This window comes from Myxocyprinus asiaticus, chromosome 2 (genome assembly GCF_019703515.2).
Source record: "Myxocyprinus asiaticus isolate MX2 ecotype Aquarium Trade chromosome 2, UBuf_Myxa_2, whole genome shotgun sequence".
NCBI lineage: Eukaryota > Metazoa > Chordata > Actinopteri > Cypriniformes > Catostomidae > Myxocyprinus > Myxocyprinus asiaticus.
In genome coordinates, this window is record NC_059345.1 from 6,690,702 (window position 1) to 6,708,241 (window position 17,540).

Consider the following 17,540-nt stretch of genomic DNA (forward strand, 5'->3'; position numbering starts at 1 on the left):
AAAAGAAGTTTGTTATGTCCCAAACACTTTTTGGGGCCACTGTGACAAACTAAAAATAGTCATACTTCTTATAGCCCTTAGCAAAGATACAGTATATGCCTTGTAAAAAACAATGTTGACATTTAAACTGAGCTCACTTTTTATCATTCACTTTCATTTGAAATAAGGAAAGACAAAAAGAATGCCATTGGTTCAGAGAGGCAAGACTTTCTCTTAACATGAATTTAAGACCTAAAACAGGACATTTTCACTGGCTACACTTCTTGCATACTTCATAAGTAACTTCTAAGTATCTCCAATACAAGCTATGAACCAGGAAGGATTATATTTTTGTATCATCGCAGACCACAAATGTCATAGTGAAGGTAATGGTTTAGAATGTGTTGGTCAAACATGTTTAAAATATAAACAAGCCCTTTATCTTGACCTCTGACCTCTGTCTTACAGGGTCAAGAATACTTTTCGCAAGGTGGCTTTTGGGTGGAACCACAGTGAACTTTAAGCAGGTTTAAATAAAGCTTAGTGTAAATAGTGTTGTGTGGCTGATTGACATCATATGTTACTTATACTTCCTTGCAGCTTTCCAAAGCTCTTTTCTAAAGCAAGCCTTAGAACCTATGCTTCGGGTACAGCTTTGTATTTGTACAGGAAATGCTGGGTAATTGCCCCCCAAAGAAATAACAACAAATGCATATTGTTGAGATATGTGGGGAGATTTATGTTGCTAAACTACTTATTCCCTTTGCTTCTTGAAATAGTGTATGTAAGGGAAATCTTCCCAGGCGAAGATGTTTTTTTTTTTTTTTTTTGCTCAGAAGATGCTCTTTCATAGCTCAAGATACTTTATGGAATTCTTCTTTAGGTTTTATTGAAATAGGCTATTGATTTTGTCTCAGACATTTACTATAATTTCTGTGACAATTGTTGACATACAGTACAGCAAGAGTAATGAGCTATAAAGCTAGGCTGTGTAAATAGCAACAAAAATCATCTTCTTTGCACTGAGTGCAAATAGTGTTAGATGTTATTTGCACTCCTAATTAAATACTAGCATATAGTATCACTGCAGTGTGTTTATTGTGTTTATTTAGAGTCACGCAGACACCCTACACCAACCCCTACCCTTAAACCTAAATCTAACCTTCCCTTACAAAAATTATAAATTTACTATAGTAACCACGGTATAAAAATGGTTGCTATATTAACACCATATTACTTTAGTAACACCATGGTTAATTGCATTAAAACTATGGCCAAAGTTTTAATGCCCCAAAGTGGGATAAAGGGTAGAATTGAACCCAGGACATTTGCTTGACAAAAACTCAGAAATCTCTGACTTTGAAATTGCAGACTTTGGTATCTTGGTTTATCTGAGTACAGTTTGAGACATTATTAAGATCTCTTCTGAAACTCATGAAATTACTGGGGTCTTTTTCTAAGGAGAAAAATCTGAAAAGATGGGAAAAAATTCTCAATTTGCTCTACATTTAATCTCATTAACCCTATAAAACTGTGTGTATCAAATATGATACACAACGTTTGACGGCTCCTGTTTCACTCTCGGTTCAAGCTGACGAGCCAAACAACTTATGATATATAAGTTTCACATGTTTCACAAATTACAAATAATATATATATATATATATATATATATATATATATATAGTATATGTGTGTGTGTGTGTGTGTGTGCTCGAAAAAGCACATAAAGGCGGCATAAAAGTAATCCATATGACTCCAGTGGTTAAATCCATATCTTCAGAAGTGATATGATAGGTGTGGGTGAGAAACAGATCAATATTTAAGTCCTTTTTTACTATAAATTCTCTTCCCTGCCCAGTAGGTGGCAATATGCACAAAGAATGCGAATCGCCAAAAACAAAAGAAGAAAAACTCTTTGAAGAGAAGAGTGCTTAGAAGGGCTGTTTGAAAGTGGAGATTTATAGTAAAAAAGAACTTAAATATTGATCTGTTTCACACCCAAACCTATCATATCTCTTCTGAAGACATGGATTTAACCACTGGAGTCATATGGATTACTTTTATGCTGCCTTTATGTGCTTTTTGGAGCTTCAAAGTTTTCTACCCTGTTGACATGCATTGTTTTGGACCTACAGAGCTGAGATATTCTTCTAAAAATCTTTGTTTGTGTTCAACAGAACAAAGGAGAGAATTTTTTATTTTTGGGTGAACTGTCCCTTTAAATATCAAAATTGGTGACATACCCTACCAGTCAAAATTTGGATACACTTGAATGAATTTATGTTTCTCGTCATCTTAAAAGTCTCTTGATCTAGTGGTGTATGCTTAAATGCATGAAATGAGTTTTGTAAACAAATACTGTATAGTGCCTCCATATTACTCTATGTAACTTTTTTACAAAACCTAAAAATAAAAATGTTTTTAGTGGTCTTTTTAGTTTTAGCTTTGATTTGTAATAATTTTCAGTCACTACATAATTCTCAAAGTTCCATGTGTGTTATATATATTTAATTCCAAACAGTGGAAAATGAGTGTATCCAAACTTTTAATGGTAGGCTATAGTATAAATGTTAAAGACAGTTTGGTCAAACACTGCCCTAGTTGCCAAGCCTTGCTGCCAAGGTTTGCAGGAAAATAGGATTTACCGTGCACTTTCTACAGAAGAACGTTAAATAGAGCATGCTGCTTTGAGAAGATTAAGACATTGTTGGTATTTTTAGCTAATCACTCTTCGCCTTCCCGTAGATCTGGCCTGAGGTCTGGATTGTCTAAAATATGCTATTTTCACACTGTCAGATTCTTGACAATTCTTAAATATGTCAGATTTACTAGTGTCGGTTTGTACGTTGACTCTACATGTTTATGTTGGTTTATTTTAGAATTATGCTATTATAAATCATTGACTGCAAACTTCCATGTAAGGCTTGAAAATCCTCTGTTGTTTTTGTACTCAACCCAGTCCATGCTGCTGGCATTCATTCTGGCATTCTTTCCCTCAAACTATTTATCTATATCTTAAAGAATTTTCTAAGAATCTTAATGGTCTTCTACTGAACATGTTGTTCAGACAAGTCAACCCACTTATGACTTTAAAGCTGCACATCACTGTCCTCTGCTGGTGAAAATACATTTTGCAGTTAAAATGAGATCATTGGTGGTGCCTGCTAGGTCAAGCATCCCTTTTATAATTCATATCTAGTTGCATTTTAACAAATCTTTTGCTTTGGGCCAGTAAGCAACAACCCAGAGCACCTTAGCAACCACATCGCAATGCCTTGGCAACCACCCACAACACGCCAGCATCATGGTGGTGAGTTTTGCACAAGTAAACACCACACACATGTTCTTGTAAATATGTAGAAATGTAATAGGAAATGTATTTTATTTAATTTTTTTAAATAATGCTTGCCATTAAAGATGTAGCCTAATTCTACATATTTTAAGTAATTTCATTAGTCTGTTTTGAATGATGACAGCTTAACCCTTTAATGCATACCTCGGGTCTTTAGTGACCCGGGACCTCTTTCCACCCCCTGCATTTAAGGGTTAAAGGGTAATACTTAAATGGATAGTTTATCCAAAAATGAAAATCCTGTTATCATGTACTTCCCCTCATGTTGTTCCAAATCTGTATCATTTTCTTTCTTTCATCGAAAACAAAAAAGTGTGGCAGAATGTCCATTTTTATATCTTAGATTTCTTAGATTTAGAAAGTAAAGGGGTGAAATTGTTTTATATATGCTGCAATTCTTTAAACAACAGTGCAAAACAATGCAGCCTCCAGCGCAGCTGTTGAAGTCCTCTGGTCTGCTTCAGTGAATGCATGACAGTAGCACACGTCTACATGGCTGCACAATGTGTTTGCTTCATGTGGCACTGTGTTGCCGTTGTTCCCACACAGAGAGGCAGTGAGCGATGGGGGTGCAGGGGGTTCTGCTTGTCTCTAAAAACATGTATAATACCAGTGGGTGTCACGGTTACACATGGAAGAGAAGAGCTGCGATCGGCTAGGAGGGAGGAAAGACTCGAACTTGCATTTACTTAATCCAATTGGAATCATATTCCTTGACTTTGTTCATATATGGTATCTGAAAACACACACACACACATACAAAATTTGACCATTTTCTTTACATGAGTTTTATTTCACTTCGTTACACTTGTGTTCCCGGTCAAAAATGACCGGCCATTGGAAATGAATGGATCATACTTCAAAATTCAGAAATATTACATGTTCAGGAGCAATCCAATCCTTTAGATGAGCACATATGTGGATGTGTGTTTGCACACACAAAGTCCTCGGATATGTGCACAAACACACACACACGCACACATGCACTCACACACACATACATGTATGTTAAGAGCCTTTTTGTGCATCGTCTTTCCATGTACACTCTTTGAGGAAAATTTCAAAATCTACGTATCATATTATGTTGTGTTTGGGCTTGTTTGAATCGGGATCGTCTGCAGTAAGATACGATATGTCATTGTCTATGTTATATGTATGTTTCAGGAAGTAATAAGGAAAAATGTGACAAAAAGACACTCCTGTTTATTATATTTATGTGTGTCTGTGGGAATTGTATACACTAAAACTCACTGTAGTTTGCATTGCAATCTACAAATTGAGACCTTTCCAACAGTATATAACACATGGCTATGTCATCTTTTTTATAGTTTTACCAACTTTGAATATAATTGCTGTGATAACAAATTTGCAAATGATAAGAACAAAACAGTTCTTATTTGTCAGTAAATTAAAATGCATTATTTAAGAATTGGTTGGATCAGCTACAGTATATGCATTGTAAAGTCCAGATTCTAAGCTTTAAAATGACACATATTTTGTTCAGATCAAGCAAGTAGTTCTTAATTTATTATGTAATTATATATATATATATATATATATATATATATATATATATATATATATACCGTATATATATATATATTCCACAAGGAGTGCTCCCTACTAGCCCGGTTTAAGCTCAGTTCAATGAATCCTTATATATTATAATATGTTTAATAAAGGAGTACAAATTTCTTAAAAAGAAGTTGATAAAAATATCTAATGCAATATTTTGTGATAATATATGAAATATGAGAGATTTATAAACAATCTTATTAGGCCGGTCATTTTTGGCTGGTAACACAAAAGGTGTTAGCACAAACGAACACAACACAAGGGTTAAAGGTGATCAGTAACATTAGAAGTAATGTAGTCTGCCCATAACTTTTATATCATATCATATCATATCATCGTATCATAGCCTGAGATCAAGATCTTGAAATATACAGAACTCCAAAAAGTACTTAGACTCTACAGCTAGACTTTTACACATTTAAACATGTTTCAAGCATAACATTTCAGGTTTTTAAACAGGCTTTAAACATTGCTGTTAAAAGTGGAACATGTAGTGGAACATGTCCATAATAAATGTGATGAACTACACCTGTCCAAATACGTTTTTGGCGCATTGGATTAAAAGTGTTGTTATAGGAAATCCATCGATAAAATATTATCTTTAAATAGCTCACGGATTTCCCAAGCATTGTCAAAAAATATATTTATTCTAAGTATTTTTGAAGAGTTCAATTTTTAAGAATCAGTTTTCATTTACTGCCTGTGCCGGACATTTATAGTCCAAGTTTGTTTCATTTTTTATTTTCTTGTCATCTCGACTGACAAAATATTTTTAGCTTCATAAAATGTGTACATTTCACATGGCTGCTGCCACAGTCCAGTGCCATTTTTTTGCACCGGAATACTTGCACTAATACAAAATGAGCCCTGAAAAGCAGATGCAAGTATTTTGGTGGGAGGGAGCAGTCCACTGTTGGCAAGCTCTACAGGCAATATATGACCGTTAGATGAAGTCACAAACATTGCAACTGGAGTCAACTCCCACTCATCAGGCAACACAGTCAGTGCTTTATGTGAAGAAGTACCAGCTGGTGCCACGGTCTCACAGTCATCCATACTTACGTATTTGTTTGTATCAGAAATTAGGAAATGGGCAGGATATTTAGGCATAAATCCATAACTACTATCCTTGGCTGCTTGCTCGCATTATTTCTTCACAAAATCTGCTTTGCTGAGAAAAGTAAGTAACTCTTATTTCATAATTTTAGATTTCAAAATTTGCTGAATGCATCAGCAAGGCCATTGTGTCAGTGCGTCACAATGTATACATCTCTTAATGTTTATTTTATATGACAAGAACAATTTATTTTCAACTGCCTTATTTTAATAGATGTCATACGAATCAAGTGTTCATGTCCAAGAGTTTTCCATGAAATATTGTGTCACTGATAACAAGTGAATAAAGTGCCCCGCAAAAACTTTTAATACACTATAAAAGTTAATATTACAATGCCAAAAAAAGCTTTTAACTGGAGTTAAAATATTGACATGTCAATACACAATTAGAGTGAAATAGTGTGACTTAAAGCCATCAGTTCAAATTGTTAATATAATACTAATATATTGGATTCAGATTCAGGAAGCTTTATTGACATGCTGAAAAGTCAAAGCATTAACAAACACAATGTTTTATTTTTTCATTCATATACACACAATAGAGGGATCGTATTAACACTTTAATGCATACCTTGGGTCTTTAGTGACCTCACAGTGGGTACCTCATCCATTTTTTGTAATTGTGACCACACCTTGTCAGTATTCCTCAAACATTCTCTTCTGAATAGTAACAATATTTTATTTATTTTTAATTGCAAAAAAAAAAAAAAAAAAAAATGTATAACTGCTTTACTACCAAAAGTGTATAGGGTCATTAAAGACCCTAGATATGTAATAGTTTTTTTTTTTTTTGCACTTTCATAATCCTATTTTTATGATTATTTCATATCTATATATTTTTACTATCACAGGATAACTATTTCTTTGTTTATTACAAGACAAATGAGTACTATATTCATAAAAATAACAACTATATCACGTTGCAATTATCAGTATTCCAGATGCGTGTACACATACAAATGTATATATTATACATGCTATTTCTTACTCAAGGTGGCGCTGTTGTTTCAGTGATTGACTTGATTTACATTTGACATTGCTATTTGACTAAGAAGCAATGTGGAAGTAAACTATAGCAAGTGTAACACATAAACAGTATGATTTGGCTTTTGTTATTTGGGTGAACTATTTTTAAATATGTAAATTGTGCATATATTTCGACTCAAAAAGTGCCTGAGAAAATACATACAGTATGTGTATCTTATGTGTTATGTGTAGCTCAGTGTGTGTTTGAAAGCCAGTTGCGTCTAATGAAATTTCAGTGTGGAAGTAAAGAATCCTGTTCTAGATTTGTTGCATCAGCTCTTTGATATATGAAAAATAAAACATCAAAATATTGGAAAATATTCTATTATTTTCTAATTGTCTTGAACATTTTTTGAAAATTATCTGGGCATTTTGTAAATCCATTTGTGATATATATATCATAAACATTTCTATAATACACGTTTGTTTCTGCCATCATACAACGTCATCAAATAATGGTGATATGCGTCTTCTCTCTGCAGTTTGTACAGTCCCCTCTGAACCTGTGACAATAAAAGAGAACAACACAGCTGACACAGTTGTTGTCCGTATTAACACAACAACAAAAGATGTAACGCTGAATCTCACAGAGAATCCTGGGAATGCCTTCGATCTGAGAGGTTCAGACCTGCTAGCAAAGAAAGGACTGGACTTTGAAGTATGTTTATTTCCTGAATTCCCATTGTCTTGTGCAAATTTAGGTATTGAAACTGTTATGTCCCTGCTGGAAAATCAAGCTAAAACCAGTCTCAGTTGGTTTTACATGGCTTCCACAGGTATTTGGTCCAAGATAGTCATTTATGGTCATTAGCTCAAGTTGGTGTTAATGGTCGATCATCTGGACTACCAACTGTCTTCACCTGATTAGAGCTGGTAGACCACCATTGGACCAGCTATAAACCAGCAGTTTGACCATTCTAAGCTGGTATGATTTAGGATTTCAGCAGGGGGACTTCTCATGAAGATTCACAATGAAAGACCACAAAAGTTTGCTAGTAACTCTGTTTATAATGTTTTACTGTTTTCCAGACTCTTTCAGGCCCTGAAGAACTAACAGTCCAGGTCCGATGTAATAAAACTGGCTTCAGAAGTGTAAGTCACAAGGTCCAATTACTAGTGAAATTATATTGTGGATGCATCTAAAGTAAAATAATCAGTACAGGTCGATATCAGGCTTGAAATCTACACCCGTTATATTTGAGCTTTGCTGTAGATCTAGTTGTTTGTGGCCAAGAACCAAAGATGGCATAAGTACCATTGTATCTGTTAGTTTTCTTATTATTCTGCATTTTATGCATCATCGTCTATGGCAGCCCATAGTATGGTAAAAAGTGAACTTTGACTCACTGATTGGAGAGGATCTGAAAAATGGTGGCAATTTTGGCGTCGACTAAGTGACAAACACGTTTTATACGTAGTAGTTTCTTGGTGAAATGAACATTAGAGGCGCTACAACAACAATTACTTTTGTTCCCTTTCACACAAATCACGAGTAAAACGATTATCAGTTCATAAACACTTATTTTTCTATCTGTTCCACACACAATGTTATCTTACATCTAAACACTTTTACTATGGTGTGTGACTTGAAAGGTGATACATTTTGAATTTTGCATTATGTAACCAACTACATTTACAAGCTTATTAAAAAATTATCAAGTTGCACAGCAGCTTGCAATGCAAAAGACCCCGGTACGAGTACAGCAGGGCACTTGAGTCGATTCGTGAGCCGAAAGTGTCATAGAAGCACTCCAAAATGACGCAGGCACTTCAGCAATTGTGTTTTTAATCAGAGATTTTTATGACACTATCGGTTAGGTTTAGGTTTAACATTTAGGGTAGGGAGGTCGGTTTTGTTGATTTAAAACAAGATAGAGCATTAACCTTTAAAACATAATTTTTTAAGAATATTTAAGTCGCATTTAGTGCCACACAGTGGACATTTCACCTTAGAACTGCCGCAATATGTGTAATGAACCACGTCATTTTCGTCATTTTCATGAGATCAGGCTAGTTTCTATTTCTGTTCTGTGTGGTCTAAAACATTATAATTTTTTTAAAGATAGACTTTTTCCATACTTGTCCTACAGCTTTCATCAGATCATTCCAGAATTTAAAAAATGGCAAAAAATTGTTATGATTTAGAATACATAATGAGTATATTCCTAGAGGCTGTGGCCCAGTAATTGCTGTTTGTAGATTCTACAATATACTTTCTTAATTTTTTATTATACATATAGCCAACTGTTCAATCTGTATATGTGGTTTTTCATCAAAGCGTTGGATGTTCAATTAGAAGCATACTCTTTATCTACAGATCATTCTGACCATGCTTGTTCGTGTGGAGAATATCAATGACAACCCTCCATCATTTGCTCAGAGCGAGTATACCTTTGACATAAATGAGGTGAAAACTAGTTTTTTTGTTTTTTTTGCAAAACAATTGCTAAACACACATTGTCAAAGTAAAGATGTGTCCATTCTATGTCATAATGTTGCATTCTGTCAAAATGGCTCAGCTCACACCAGTTAATACCAGCATTGCCCTGATTGAAGCAACAGATGATGATTCAGAAGTTCTGTATTACTCCATGGAACCAACTGTGGTATGTACTCAATTCATTAACATCATGCTTTTCTCCAATGAAAAGAAAAAAAAATTATTAAAGGAATAGTTCAACAAAACGAACCGCGACTGGTTGTTTACATGTCTCCGTCACTTCACATGCAAGCAGGCGATTTTCGGTGCCCTCAATAAACAAATCAGCCAAAGGGGAAAATGTATTGGCCGATGCGATAATTAAAAAATTCAGAATATTGGCTGATTTATAAGCCTCGCCGATATATCGGTAGACCACTAATCCAAACTATCAAAGACATCTAGTGCATGTTTGCATAGACCAGCAATTAAAAATATCAAAAACCAGGACTCGTTTATATTTAAAACAGCAAGATGCAGAATGGGTGTCTCCTTTTAAGAGTTATAACTTCACAATGCATCTTTTAAAAGCGGTGCGAGATGCATGATAATGGTTAAAGCAGTTTGTCTATTGCATGTTTATGTAGAAAAGCATTTAAAATAAGTCCAGATGGGCACAAAAAGGTGTCCTGTGTATGCCCCCTTGGTGTGCAGGAATATTAGGCCTATCTTTCTTGTTCTCTCCTCTTCACCTTTCTGACTGGGCGCCAGTGGGCGGTCCAAGAATGCGAAGATAAAAGCAGGCGTTGATGTCTTGCTGTAGAGACAGTCATTTGCTGATATATTCATTTGTGTGACATCGCAAAGTAGGGAAAATTCAAAAGCTTGGTTTAAATAAATGCTCTTTTTGTGTTGAGGAGAAAGTTTTGAGTTCTGAAACTTACAATATGTTTTTATAGTACATTGAACTCTTGTCAAAAGATCAAGGAAAATTTGATTCCTCATGTCATGACCCCTTTAAACTTTTCTTTACCGAACAAGTACTTCAGACTTGAGACCATGTATACGCCAAGCATCCTCGTGAACAAGGTTTTGGATTATGATGTCATCCAACAGGTGAAATTGACCTTGAATGTGCAGGTGTGTGAAATGGTATTGTTTCACTTGAATGTTAAAGCTTAAAAATTCATCACCCATCTCAAGTTTAACAAGCAAGTCTTGAATTTAACAGGACACTCAACCTCCATCACAACCAGGGGAACTGTCCTTCACAGCTTCAACAACCATCACAGTCAATATAAAAGACATTGATAATCGTCCTCCTTGGTTCCAACCATGTACAAGAGTAACCATTGGTAATGCCAAAATCTGCCTGAGCTTGGGCTATAGAGGCAGGGTCAATTTAACGGAGAAACAGGTACCAGTCATTTCTACACCTTTAATAGTTGGTATGAGAATGTTTACTGCATGCAATGTTGTTTTTTTAATACTATATATAAACAATTTAATTTATATTTAAAGGATGGAACATTGCAATTGCAGCCAGGTCCAGTGTATGCCAAAGATGGGGATAAAAGCAGAAATGAAGAGATAAGCTATAAAATTGTTCGAGGTATTAACACATTTCTTTCGAAAATAATGGTTCCCTCTGCACTCACAAAGTTCAACATGCACAGACTATCATTTGTGTTGCTGCATCTAGGAAATGAAGACAGTATATTTCAGATTGATGAGAACTCTGGCAACATAACCATGCTGAAACCAGCAGATATAGCAGGCCCAATATCACTCTTAGTTTTGGTGAGTTATATGTGAAAATGTTATGTGAAAAGTCTTTAAGAGCCCATTCTGTAATCTGTTATGCTTTTTATCAGTTCTTAATTTTAATAAAGCAGCCCTAATTTTATCTGTCTTTCCCAGGCTTCCCAGGTAACAAACAGAGATCAGTTTGCCACCACTTCAGTCACCATTGATGTCATGAAAAAGAGCAGAAATCCTCCAAGGTTTGAGAAGGAACGATATGAAGGGTATGTTTACAGTAATTCAGGCCCGGAAAACATGGTGCTAAGGGACAGGATCTCAAACAGACCCTTTAGAGTGAGAGCAAGGGATGAAGATTTCGCAAGTGTAAGTTGCATTTTAAAAACACCATGTTATGTCATCAGTTGTTAGTTACCTACTTTAAAAACTATTTTTTGCAAATGTCGTAGAGATTGCTCACAGAGACTTTGCCAAGTAGAACATCTTACTGGAACATCAACATCCAAAAATCAACCAATCAATAATATTTTAGGGTTAGGTTGCTGGGGTTGGGATTGGGGCTTGAAGAATATATCGTATTCCTATTAGAGATGCACTGATATGAAAATGTTTGCCTGATATAATACAAATTTTTTTGCAATTTACCGTATTTTGTCATCAGATTATTGTTTTACTTAGGAATGCTTAAAAAAGAGGTAACAAAGATTTTTCACTGTTCTAACAATAAATAATTTCCAAAATCAAAAAATACAAAAATGCACAGTTTTTGCACTTCTGTTTTTGCAGTTTAAAACAAAGCCTTTTAAGGTTTAGTAATTGCACAAAGCCATATTGCAATTTCAATCTTAATTCAATCAATCACGCAGCATTAATGGATATCATACAGATATCTCAGAAGTCAAAGTCTGCTGGTTTCAAAGTGTTTTAGATGGTTTCCCTCATCAGGTAGCCTACAGGTAAGTGAGTTTCACAACTGTCACATCCATTTATGGCATTTTTTCCCTGATTAACGTGAGAACGAGACAGAATAAAAATGAAATATTTCATGTTCTTAGGAGTGCCAACCCTCCTACAAAGTGTGGCTATTATTATTTCTGGATTGTGCATTTGAATTCAATGAGTTTTTACAAAGTGTGTTACTAATTAATTATGAATAACCATCGGTTTGCCAGTGGTTTTAATTTGGTCAATAATTGGCCGATATATATCGGCAGCTGATACATCGGTGCATCCCTAATTCCTATACATGTTTATTTTATTTAACTCTGATTTTATAGGCAGTTAATGGTTAGGAGGGGGAAGTTTTTTTTTGTTTTTGTTTTTTACAGAAAAGCAACATAAGGTGTTAATCCAGGAACATACTTGGCAAAATCATGGTCACCAATAAAAATCACAATATTGAATAAATAGGATCAGTTTCCCTCTTTATTTCATAGGGAATCAATCCTGACATTCGATACGAAGTGCAATATAGCAGCTATGTTAATATAACAACAGATGGATTTATACTTTTGAAGAAAGCAGTTCGGACGGATTCCTTTGCTTTACAGGTAAGTATATGGGTGTTCATTCAACTTAAGGCACTTGCACTCGCACACAACCAGGGGTCGGATTTAATTAAAATGAACAGATTTGTAACCTTTTTTTTTTTTTCTTTTTTTGTGAAGGATACATACAATTTGAATGGGAAACTTTTAACCAGGCCTTCATCATTTTTTTTTTTTTTTAAATATACTTTTGTGAAAATAATGAGTGGGAAATTTGCAGCAAGTTTGTTGCAAGTTTTCAGAACTCTAGATCTTTTGTAAGATGAAGTAAACACAAACCATTTCAATATTTATTGTGTGCAAATGATTTCAATATTTTTTTCTCAAAATTACGAATGTCCCACAGTTGGGGTGCCATTTCTACCACACCAAACAATTTTGCCCACAATAAAGTTGAGATGAAATATAAGACAAGTGATGTTTATCGGTACATGGTCTCATGATTCTAAAGCCCCGTTCACACTGTCAGTGACATAGCGCAAGAAAGCGACACGATCCCATTCATTTTCAATGAGAGCACAGTGACTTCTGAAGACACGAGCTGCCACAGCCGTTGGTGACAGAGATCGCAGTGGAGAGCGACAAGACAAAGTTGAGAAAATTTCAACTTTATGCAAATGACAAGCGATATTCGCGAGCAACTACCAATGAGAGTGAAGACAGCGGAGCTCACGTCATCTGTCTCCTGGCAGACTACAGACGAGTGCAGGTAAGACGGAGGAGAAGTTTCAGCGTTGTGAGTGATTTCTACTGTTCTATATCATTTGTCTGTAACCATATGCATGGATATAATAAAACGATGTGTGGAAAAGCATGTTAGAAACGGTATGCATTCCGAGTGAGTTTGATTCATTCATGATAGATTGATCGTCTTGTTAATGATTTATATTGATAGATTGATTGTCTTGTTAATGATTTAATGCACTGAACACTGCTGCACATTTGATAAAACACTACACTGCAGAATGCACATTTTTAGAGACAAGAGAACTGATTCCTTGTCAAATTCTAATGATATCTTAATTTTACCGGTATTAGGTCTCATCTGTGATTAAATTTTCAAAAGCTATGGTCAGACATGCAGTCCTCCAATAACGTTACAGCGTCAACAGGAGGAACGCCCACTAGCAACACAGATCGGAGAGTCTAGCGACACCAAGCCACAAAGTCGCTGGCGATGTGAATGGGGCTTAAGGCTGAAAACTGTAAATTTAAGTTTTGAATTGAACGTTTTGTCTTCTACCTGGTCTGAACAGCTTCGGGCAGTTGATGTATCCACTGGTGAGTCAGGAACAGCCGCGCTCTCTGTGGTTGTATTACCATGTAAGTAATTTTGTATGACAAATAAATATCTTAATACTTTTGGATTAACGGTTTTTGCATGGTTACTTTTCTAACGTTTCTCTTTGCACACCCGCCATCTCAGTAGTAGGTGTCCAGTCACCCGATGAAAGCTACCGCGCAGGAGACATGGCCTTGCTGGGCTTCGTAATGGCTGCTTTGCTAGTGCTCTGCCTCATTGTGATTGGCTATCTCATATCCCGTGTAAAGAAGGGGAATCCTGGCACACTCATGTTGTCTGAGGTCAGCATCTTCTCATCCAAGCTCAGTGAGTGCAGTTCTGAGTGTCCACTTTGTAAAAGAACTGATGCTTAAAAGAAAGTTCCATACAAACTAATATACAGCTCATGAAATTGTGAGATTAACCCTCTGCCCTCATTCAGTGTTTAGGGCCATGCTTGAAGTTTACTCAGCCCCCTAACAGGCCAAGTCCAAGAGATAGCATGCAGTTCACCAATGATGGTTTCTTGAATGAAGGGGACCCGGGGAGATCCAGATCCAGGCGTGCCGAACTGAGAGATAGGAGACCGGATGCAGTTCAAGCAGCAAGGGTGCGAGTGATACCTCGTGAGAGACAGAGGCACTGCAGCTCCTGTGGTCTTCAGGTACACGCCAACCACGCACACCACAGCAGTCCTGCCATCCAAATCAAAGGAAGGGCAAGTAAGGAAAGAGTCAAATCCATTCTGGCTAAAGAGAGGAAGAGAGATGACCGACAGAAGACCGTATGGTTCAAGGAAAGTGAGGATTCATCAGATATCGAGGTGGAGATCATTCCTGATAATATCGGGCTTAAGCCTGAAGAGGACATGGAGAAAGTGGAAGGGGATTTTGCATCCCCTCCACTGGAAAGCAGTGAAATGGAATTGGGGGACTTGACTATGTTGAATATACAGGACTTGAGTAGCAGCAGGGAAACTGCTATTTCTGATAGTGGAGACGGACTTAACACGGATAAAAGAGACCAGTGAGGACCAGAGAGCGTAGCACTCAAGAAAAGCCATGAACTAGAGCTCTTTGCTCTTTGGAAACTGAATGTTATTTTGGCTGAACTAATACAGTATATTGTTGTAAAAATAAAACACCATTTTGCCCCTATTTGGTGCTTTTAAAAGATATATTTGTGGCACAATTGACAGTTGTGGTAACCAGTATTTAGGCTATGAGCTCTGATTTGTGTTTTCCATTGTTTTATATTATGTGTGCTAAACTAACAGACAAACATGTTTTGAGTTAATACATCTTAACTGAATAATACAACATTCACAATAATTAAAGAAAACAGTACTTAGTATTTAATGCTGGTTTTCTGCTCTTATTTTATGTCTGTGGTGTTTATGAATAATAAATTGTGGAATACAATATTTTTTATGAAAATGTAAATGATTTGATATGAAAAAATCCAGAATAAAGCAAATTTGAACAAGTCAAGAAAACATATAACTGCATGTTTATATGCCAACCTTGGCTGCCATATATTCGTAACACCCAAGGGCAGTTCAGTCATACAATCTTTATTTAAATGGGGCAAGACCGAAAATTCCAGTGTTGGTCCAGGTTCAAATGTTCATGACACATTTCAAATTAGCAGTACAATCTGAAAACAACAGTATAATTACTTGTGCATCTTAAGCTCAAATCATGCAAAAATAAATAAATAAATAATAAAATAAGAAATAAAAATAACATGCTTTTACAACTCAGACTTTCCGAGTTGGGGGCGGTTTAAGAGTCATGGCAGAAGCTAATTGTTATTGATAATAATTCCGTTTTTCTTGAGGATTTGACTGTGTAGTTTAGTTTGTATGCATTTTTTGTTGTACTGTTAATGAAGAATAACGACAAAACTTGCCAGAAAATAAGACTAATTTAGCTGGTTAATGAAACCACAAGCATTTGCAACAAAACTACATTTTCCATCATTATATGTGACCGCACAAGAATGATAAAATAAACTAAAGCATTAATTACACACCTTATGTGTGGCTTTGCTCTTCATTTTCTTGCATTGGTCCTAAAAAAGCTTTCTGCCTTCGCTAGTAGGCGAAAAAGAAAGAAATATGAAATTGCAAAACGGGTCTTTTTCTTTCCAACTAAAATCACTTGAACGTAGTACATCACTTTGTATTTGCGATTTCTGACCTCGTAAATACGAACTTCACAGGCGGACTTGAACGCACCACATCCAGGCTAATCCAGTCAATGCGCATGCACTTTTTCGAGTAAACAGACATGTGATATTTGTATCAAAAAGCTCTTTTAACTGTAAGGAGGGACTTTAGGCTTAGACCATGAGCCCAAATTACAAGTTGAGAAACTTTTATGCTACTGTTTGCTGCTTAGCTTCGTCAGTTAGCCCCTACTGATCCCGTAGCTACACCATTATGCGGTCAAAATAGCATGGATCCAAATGTTTCTCCACTGAAAAGTACCCGTGTTTCTGACTAAATACATTTTCAATACATACTTTGCTCATAAAGTGATATGTTTCACCAGTGACTTACTGATGTTTTCCCTGCTTGCTGCAAGGAGTTCGTCTACTTTAGACAGAGATTAGTTAGCCTTTAAGCGTTAGGCGTTTAAAATCAGTTCTCCCAAAGGAAGCAAAGATGGCAAGATTTGTAGCTCAGGTAAAATCCTTGGTATATTCATGCTGTATATTTGAATCATTATATGTTTTAGTTTACATGTTTCTCCAATAAGACCACAAACTTTCTGAATGCAGCTCAATAGAAGATTCTGCTTTCTGAGGCATCAAGTGTTCAACTATTTTGCCTCCTTTGGAAATCGTTATTATGTTTTTAATGTAAGCATTCTGCTGCATAAGTTAAGTCTGTAATTGAATGTACTTGCCATTTTGACGTACTGTTAAACTCATTTTATGCACTAAAAATACTGCCGCAGGAGGCGAAATTAATACGTTTTTGCTTGAATCCCTAAAATTTCTGCTTGTCGTCTCTCTTCTCAGACACGCTGTGGCGAAACAGCTGTAACTAGTACTCAAAATTTAAAGGAATTAGAACAGTAAGTAAAAGCTAGTAAATACGTTGCATAACGTCGTAACTTAATTATCTGTTTATTTGGTAACACTTTATTTTAATGTATCCTTGTTACACATATTACATGTATTTACTATAGTAATAACAGTCAATTATGTGTAATTACAAGCAACTAACCCTAAACCAAACCCTAAACCTATAGTAAGTACATGTCGTTAATTAGTAATAATCAGTAATTACTTGTGTAATTACACTGTAACAAGGACACATTAAAATAAAGTGTAACCCTATTTTAGTGACGAACATTTGAATTCATACAAAACCTACTTGTAGGGTTGCAGGCTGGCTCAGCTCTCTTAGTTGCCATGTTTAACAGGTTAAATAAAACTATAGGTTTCGTTGGCTTTTAAAGTGACTTTTTT

General features: G+C 35.7%; 1 protein-coding gene across 3 annotated transcripts; it reads left to right on the top strand.

Moving 5' to 3' along the window:
* Positions 1-5,893: 5,893 nt before the first annotated feature.
* Positions 5,894-16,974, top strand: cdhr5a (cadherin-related family member 5a). 3 transcript variants are annotated; one of them, XM_051648549.1, is made up of 14 exons: positions 5,894-6,089; positions 7,534-7,709; positions 8,081-8,143; positions 9,369-9,458; positions 9,571-9,657; positions 10,512-10,610; positions 10,702-10,887; positions 10,992-11,082; positions 11,173-11,270; positions 11,391-11,597; positions 12,668-12,781; positions 14,035-14,101; positions 14,208-14,387; positions 14,510-16,974. In XM_051648549.1, exons 1-14 carry the CDS (start codon positions 5,999-6,001, stop codon positions 15,088-15,090), a joined length of 2,130 nt encoding a protein of 709 aa, XP_051504509.1. In that variant the 5' UTR covers positions 5,894-5,998; the 3' UTR covers positions 15,091-16,974. The 3 variants fall into 3 exon arrangements, with proteins under 3 accessions (XP_051504509.1, XP_051504500.1, XP_051504515.1); XM_051648540.1 differs by having other exon boundaries at positions 14,205-14,387; positions 14,510-16,971; XM_051648555.1 differs by having other exon boundaries at positions 14,205-14,362; positions 14,503-16,970.
* The last annotated feature ends 566 nt before the right edge of the window (positions 16,975-17,540 follow it).

Coding starts and splice junctions, on each gene's coding strand:
- cdhr5a (XM_051648540.1), top strand. CDS start 5,999: ATGGGCAGGATATTTAGGCATAAATCCATAACTACTATCCTTGGCTGC. Junction 10,611..10,701: donor AATTGACCTTGAATGTGCAG/GTGTGTGAAATG, acceptor TGAATTTAACAG/GACACTCAACCTCCATCACA. Junction 12,782..14,034: donor CGGATTCCTTTGCTTTACAG/GTAAGTATATGG, acceptor TGGTCTGAACAG/CTTCGGGCAGTTGATGTATC.